The sequence below is a fragment of the Cebus imitator genome, unplaced genomic scaffold, assembly GCF_001604975.1.
Source record: "Cebus imitator isolate Cc_AM_T3 unplaced genomic scaffold, Cebus_imitator-1.0 Scaffold8, whole genome shotgun sequence".
NCBI classification, from domain to species: Eukaryota; Metazoa; Chordata; class Mammalia; order Primates; family Cebidae; genus Cebus; species Cebus imitator.
In genome coordinates, this window is record NW_016107323.1 from 6,010,762 (window position 1) to 6,018,589 (window position 7,828).

At 43.4% G+C, this 7,828-nt stretch overlaps 1 protein-coding gene across 2 annotated transcripts in view; it reads right to left on the minus strand.

Annotated features, from left to right (window-relative positions):
- The window catches only part of LOC108313108 (SV2 related protein), a 107,576-nt gene extending 100,517 nt beyond the window's left edge, over positions 1–7,059 (minus strand). Inside the window, exon 1 of one of the 2 annotated variants that reach the window (XM_037743158.1) lies at positions 6,662–6,765. In XM_037743158.1, the coding sequence (XP_037599086.1) occupies positions 6,662–6,696 (35 nt within the window). In that variant the 5' untranslated portion in view covers positions 6,697–6,765. Of the gene's footprint in view, positions 1–6,661 lie in introns of both variants that reach the window. The other variant, XM_017541419.2, reaches the window with a different exon arrangement.
- Positions 7,060–7,828: the final 769 nt, after the last annotated feature.

A 7,828-nucleotide genomic window follows, 5' to 3' on the forward strand; every position in this document is an offset into this window, starting at 1 on the left:
CTGCAACCTCCACCTCCCAGGTTCAAGTGATTCTCCTGCCTCAGCCTCCCGAGTAGCTGGGATTACAGGCGTGTGCCACCATACCCAGCTAATTTTTGTATTTTTAGTAGAGACGGGGTTTCGCCATGTTGGCCAGGGTGGTCTTGAACTCCTGAACTCAAGTGATTCGCCCACTTCGGCCTCCCAAAGTGCTGGGATTACAGGCATGAGCCACCGTGCCCAGCCCAAATTTCCTGCCTTTTTAAGGCTGACTAATATTCCAAGTATGAATAGACCACATTTTGTTTCTGGAAAATTGCTAAGAGAGGAGATTTTAGTAATATTGCACAATGGAGTATTATTCATCCATTCATCGGTCCACAGGCACGGTTGTTTTCCTCATGTTTGGCTATTGTGAATAATGCTGCTCTGAACACAGAAGTACAAAGATCTCTTCAACACCCTCCTCCCCATGTGGTTTCTCATCTGTAACCAGAAGTGGAATTACTGGATCACATGGCAATTTTATTTTTTATTTTTATATTTGAGGAACTGCCATACTGTTTTCCATAATGGCTACACTATTTTATATTTCACCAACGGTGTGTGAAAGTTCCGGTTTCTCCACATCCTCGCCAACACTTGTTATTTTCTGATTTGTTTGGTCTTTCTTTATTCTTTCTTTTTTGAGACAGGGTCTCGTTCTATCACCCAGGCTGGAGTGCAGTGGCACATTCATAGCTCACTGCAGCCTCAAAACCCTGGGCTCAAGCAGTCTTCCCTCCTCAGCCTCCCAGGCAGCTGGGACTATAGGCACGCACCACCATGCCTGGCTAATTTTTTTAAAATTTTGGTAGAGACGGGCTCTTGCTTTGTGGCCCAGGCTGGTCTCACAACTCTTGGCTTCTAGCAGTCCCAAAGTGCTGAGGTTATGGGCGTGAGCCACCAAGCCCGGCTCAGGTGTTTTTTATTTTGATAGTAGCCATCCTAACAGGTACAAGAGAAGGCTGCAAATTTAAAGAGAGTTATCAGGGGAAGTTTTGGTGAGAAGGTGGCATTTGCAACTTGATGAGGGTGAAGCTGGTACCTTGGAGAAGAGCTTTCTAGGGAGTGGATCCTGGTTGGCATGGTTGAGGAACAGCAGGGAGGCAGCAGCATGTGGGTAGGATAGTGAAAGAGATGAGGTGAGATGGGAACCATGGGAGAGTTTTGAGCTGAGGGAGGACATGATCTGACTTTTAAAGAATCCATTTGCCCACTGGGTTGAGAATAGGCTATAGGGAGGCAAGGGCAGGAGTGGGAAAACCAGCACGGAGATCATTGCAATCAATCCCAGTGAGAGAGGATGGGGACTTGAACGAGGGAATCACAGTAGAAGGGGTGGGAGCCTGGGTGTAAGTTGAAGGCAGGATCAAAGGATTTCCTGATGGACTGAAAGTGAAATGAGGCCAGGTGTGGTGGCTCAGGTTCTGTGATCCCAGCACTTGGGGGCCAAGGCGAGAGGGTCACTTGGTGCCAGGTGACAAGCCTGGCCAACATGGCGAAACCCTGTCTCTACAAAAATGCTAAAATTAGCTGGGCATGGTGGTATGTGCCTGTAATCCCAGCTATAGGGGTGGCTATGATAATTGCTTGAACCTGGGAGGCGAAGGTTGCAGTGAGCTGAGATCACGCCATTGCACTCCAGCCTGGACAACAGAGCAAGATTCTGTCTAAAAAACAAAAAACAAAAACAAACAAACAAACAAAACAAAATAAAACAGAAAGTGGGAGAAAGAGAGGAGTCTAAGTTGTCTCCAGAGTTTCTGGTTGAATGGGATAAATGGAGTTGTCATCAGCTGAGACAGGGGAGGCTGAAAGAGGAGCAGGTGGAGGACAAAGAGTTCAAATTCAGACAAGTGTTCTCACACCACACCAGGCTTCTTCTTAGTGTTTTACACAAGAGACTGTGGCTTCCAGGCACTCCTACTACCTAATAAGTTGGAAGATCAGGGAAACAAATCCACAGTGGAGGAAACACCAGCACCACGAATCGAGCCCTTACTCAAAGCCAGGCCCTGTGCTGAGAGCATCCCAGTGACGATCTCCCTGATCCTTATAACAGCCCTGCAGGTATTATCACTGTTCCGACTGCAGATAGGCACTCAGCCTTGGGAAGAAGAAGTCTTTGGCCCGAGGCCCCCCAGATAGGGCCACAGCTAGAGTTTGAATCCAGGTCTGCCTGAGTCAGTTTCCACGTTTTTACCTCTGCTATTAAGACCAGCAGAAGTCAGGGACAGGTTTATTAAAATAGTGGACCCAAACTCAATATTGAAAGACAGGGTTTGCAAGAAAGGAGAGAATAGATTCAGCAAATGCAGGATGACATCCCAACTCCTTGTCATGTAATACAAGACCCTGTATGGCCTGGTCTCTGTTGTCCTCAGCAGTTTCCCCTCAAGCCACTTGTTCATTAATGATCTGTTGGCTGGTTTTGAGACACGCCAAGCTTTTTTCCCAATTCAGGGCTTTTACCCATACAGTTTCTTCTTCCTGGAGTGCTCCTCATCCTCTTTTTCCTGAATGACTCCTACACATCTCCAGATGCTCAGGTCAAATGTCACTTCCTCAGGGAAGCCTTCCATGATACCCTCTCCCATCTAAAACTAGCCTCCTTACTTGTACCCTGCATTAGTTCACTCTGTCACTCAGGCTGGAGTGCAGTGTTGCAATCATGGCTCACTGTAGCCTTGACTTCCCAGGCTCAAGCAATCCTCCTAACTCAGCCTCCCTAGAAGTTGGGGCCACAGGCATGAGCCACCAGACCTGGCTAATTAAAAAAAAAAGTTTTTATTCAAAACAGGTCTCGATATATTGCCCAGGCTTGTGTTAGTTCTTGATAACACTTAAGACAATTCTGATAATTATTTGCAATGATGTATTCAGTGTTCTCCCTCCTACCAAACCAGTGCTGTCCAATAGAACTTTCTGCAATTATGGAAATGTCCTAGATCAAGGGTCCCCAATCCCTGGGCCGAGAACCAGTAATGGTTTATGGCCTGTTAGGAGCCGGGCTGCACAGCAGGAGGTGAGCGGTGGGTGAGCATTACCGCCTGAGCTCCGCCTCCTGTCAGATCAGCAGCGGCATTAGATTCTCATAGGATGTGAACCCTTTTGTTAGCTGAACATGCAGGGGGCCTAGGCTGAAGACTCTTTATGAGAATATGATGCCTGAAGATCTGAGGTGGAACAGTTTTATCCCAACCCCTTCCCCTACCTAACCACCCCTATCCATGGAAAAATGGTCTTCCAAGAAACTGCTCCTTGGTGCCAAAAAGTTGGGACCACTGGCCTAGATGTATGCTGTCCAATATGGTAGCCACTAGCCACATGTAGCTCTTGAGCATTTGAAATGTGGTTAACATGACTGAGGGACAGATTTTTTAAATTTATTTTAATTATTTTATAAAAAATATATTATATGTATATATATATGTATATATTTTGAGACAGAGTCTGTGTTGCCCAGGCTGGAATGCAGTGGCACAGTCTCTGCTCACTGCAAACTCTGCCTCCCAGGTTCAAGTGATTCTCCTGTCTCAACTTCCCAAGTAGCTGGGACTACAGGTATGTTCCACCATGCTTGACTAATTTTTTTGTATTTTTAGTAGAAACAGGGTTTTCCATGTTGATCAGGCTGATCTCAAACTCCTCATCTCAAATGATCTGCCCGCCTCGGCCTCCCAAAGTGCTGAGATTATAGGTGTGAGCCACTGCATCCAGCCACATATTTTATATTGCATGTTACACTATATAAATTATCTCATGTGCAAACGGTATACTTTAAATTCATCTAAGCTTAAATTTAAATAGCCACATGTAGCTAGTGGCTGCATGTACCATTGGACATTGCAGCTCTAGATTGTGAGTTGCTTAAGGGCAAGAACCATTCTACCTTACTCAGCTGTAGAATCCTTTGTACCTAGGATAGTATCCAAGTAAATCAGTGAATGAATTAATGAATGAATGAAGCAATCGGTCAATCAAGGTCTGCAAACTTGCTTTCAAGAAATCATCCTAGAAAGAATAGACCTAGAAAAGTCTGATTTGCACAAGGTCACACAAAAAGGGAGAACTGGATGCAAACTCTCAGCCTCCCATATCTCCTCTATGTGGTGCTGTCCCACAGTGGACAGCATGTGAATGGCAATGGTTTTTTGTGGTCTCAAATGAACTACCCCAGAGCTGCGTGAAGGTGAGGTGCCTTCACATGAGAGGAAGGACTATTTTCTTAGACACCCTCACTCCCTTTCCCCGTTCCCCAACCATGTAAACTACTTAGTGGCTTATAATCTGCTAACACTTGGCCTCCCACGGGACTCAGCCTGTTCCAAAGTCCACTCTTGCCAACCCTCTGCAAGGCACTCTGAATTTTTTTTTAGCCATATTGCTCTCGGGAAATCTGTTGCCTGCAATCTGTGCATAATATACGAAGGGTGTGGTTTAAAAAACATCTAAATCGTGATTTGTAACCCACTCAGATTCATGTGGCCATTCCTTTTAGCTTACTCTTTTTTTAGAAATTGAGGTCAACACATTTCAGGGCTAATTTTGACTTCATTCAAATATCATTTGGGGTTTGCAGATTAAGATTTTGAGGAGTCTGGTATAGTGAACCTACGTATTTTGTTTTTATAATTTTTCAGATGTAATAATAATAGCTAATATGCATTGAGTGCTTTGTGCCTGCCTTAGCATACATTATTTCATTTGAGCTTCACAATAACCTTATGAATTAAGTACTGTTATGATCTTCATTGGGTAGCTAAGGAAACAGTCTCAGAAAGGTTAAGTCACTTGCTTAAAGTCACACAGCCAGGAAGTGGCAGAGAAAGGATTTGAATCAAAGTATGTCTGATTCTAGAGATAATGTACTTAACCAGTGTACAATTTGGCCTCTCTCATAGATAATATATGCATTTATGCCTATTAAACACAGAAAGAACAATCAAGAAACTTAACTCTGGGGAATAGGACTGGGGCTTGAAAAGAAAGGAGACTTACTTTTTATTCTTGTGCTTTTCTTTGAACTTTGTTTACCTTTATTTATTGGTATATTGTATTATATTCCTATAAAAACCTAAATGTTTAAATTCAAATAAGTAAAAACTTCATATTTTTCCTTTTTTAAATTAAGGAAGGAATTATGATAATGTCAGGTCTATATATTAATAGATTAAATATACATGACCCTTTTGCAAAGTTCATATACACAGGAATCTTTGAAAAGTTCACACGCTCTGACATTATTGAAAAATGTATCCCAGAAAAACCACAGTTCCAATATGCAGTCTTATTCTGAGTACCAAAGTTCACATTTCTGATACTAAATTATTTTTTATTTGGGGATAATAGTTTTATTTTTGAACATGATATTTATTCTCAAAAACGTATGTTTTTCTTGGGAAATTTGTAATCAGACCATTACATTTTTATGTACTCTTATATCGACCTCTGGATATTATAACTAAACATCCTTTAGCATTTGTGAAATAATGCTGTATTACATAATCAGATATGTCATTTGTAGATCAATTAGTAAATTTTAAGTTAATTAAAATTTTAAGTGAAAATTAATTTTACACTGATTGAAAAGTAAACATTACAATCCCCTTCAGTACTCAGAGCCTCAGAGAACTGTATCAGTCACACTAAAAGTCACTTGGGAGAATTCTTCAGTAGCTTATAGAAAAAAAATCCACCATTTTTAAAGTCAAGAAAATACACACATACTAACAATAATTTATCCTTTCTAACAAACCCAAAGGGAATCTACTCTTACCACCCAAATGGTTAGTGATTCTAAAAATTAAAACAACCTCCTCCCTCCAGCAATGTTCTTTTTAATGCCCCCTTTCATACTCTTCGAATTTACCTAACAAATCACTATCTGGTTGTGGTAGGAAAAGTCTGTAAACCCCTCTACAAGGCCCCTGTCCTTTCCATTGCTTGGTATTTCCCCAAGATTCTCAGAGCAATTTTGGTTTCCCTTAAAAATCCCCATCCTCAAAGGAGTATATTCCTGATGTTCCGATGGTGAGTCTCACTCTAGCTAGCTGCTACAAAAACCTTTCATTCAGAAGAAGGCAAGAGGTTTCAGTGACCGTGCACAGCCTTCTCATTCACACACTTCATAAACAACAGGACTTTGCCCAATCCTCTCCTCTAGGAAGGCATCCCAGTTTTTTAGCAACCAGTTTGCAACATCGGTATCATTCCCTTCCAAAAGACCTTGCAGAAAAATTATGGATTTCACAGCATAGGATTACGGCTGGAAAGGACCGATGTCATTGCATGGACTCACCAATTCTGTCCACATTTCAAAACCGCAGCTAATGCTTTCTTAAAGCACACATCTCAAAATCCCTTTAGGATTGAGAGCAATTAAAAGGAAAATCATAAATCCCGTCGTTCCCCATAAGGTCCTGACAGATCTGAAAAATGGAACTGAGTCAGAGATACAGAAGCTGGGCTGCTGGGGAAGGAAAATGGCTTGTCTCCTCCAGGCCCTAATTCCTTCCTCTGAAACAGTTCCCTTTAAATTCAAGAAGCTATGTAGAGATGCATCCCCCCAACCCCCTTGCAGGTTTTCGTTTTTTAAAAGAAAGCCTGTCTGCCTCTTGCTCGCCCCCATGATACTCACGGCAGCTGCCTTAGCTGGAATAAGTCCTCCTCCATGTCCGCGCTGCGCCAGGACGAGCCCTTCTCATGGCCCTTACATGGTAGTGGTGGATGACGAGCCCTCCGGTTTTCAGCACCGGGATGCTGGACAGCACCCGCGCGGCTTACTCCCGCGGGCAGCAGCTGTTGGGGAGGGAGCCGCTGGGGACCAGCCCACGAGACAAAGCCGCCGCCGCCAGGAGACCGCGGCGAGAGTGGGCGGAGAGGAGGAGGCGGAGGGCAGAGCGAGCTGCGCGGGGAGAGGGGGCAGGGAGAGCCTTTCTGCTCGGAGGAGTTCACAGGCTCTCTGGCTGGTGGTGCATTACTGGGATGCCTATAAGGCGCACCAGTCTGAAATTGTTGTCCGGGTACCAAAGAACACCCTTTCGTTGACGACGACTGTTTAAATGTTATTTGCAGGGATTCATTAATGTTATCAGTAATCACTCTTGAAACCCGGGCTGCTATAACAAATACAGCCATGCATTTAAGTACTGTTTCTTGAGCACCTATGTGCCAGGCACTGTAATAGGCACTGGAGGTATGACAGACCAACTCAACCTGTCATTGTCATCGTGGAGCTGAGGGTCTAGTGAAATGCATCAAGAAAAAAATGTAAGTTAGGTATGAGAAGGCCAAAGATCACTCATTCTTTCAACAAGCGTTATTGGGTGATTTCTACATAAAAACATGAATAAAATAAAGTCTCTGCCCTCAAGATCCTAGCTAGTTCAATAGTTCAATATCCCACCTCTCACTAGAATTTCTGCGCCCTTCAGAACTTAAGCTCCATGAAGTTTCACTGATGTGTTCCAAGTACTAGAACAGTATCTGGCACGTAGAAGGTGCTCCATAAATATTTGTTGAATGAATGGTTCTCAATTCAGGCTACCTATAAGAATCACCTGGCTCTATCTCAAACAAATTGAACCCAACTCTCTGGAGGTGGAGGCCAAGCCTGGGTATTTTTTATTTTTTCAATATTTATTTATTTATTTATTTATTTATTTATTTTTGAGACATGTTCTTGCTCTATTGCCCAGGCTGGAATGCAGTGGCATGAGCATAGCTCACTGCAGCCCCGACCTCTTGGGCTAAAGCAATCCTCCCACCTCAACCTTCCGAGTAGCTGGGACCACAGGCTCATGCC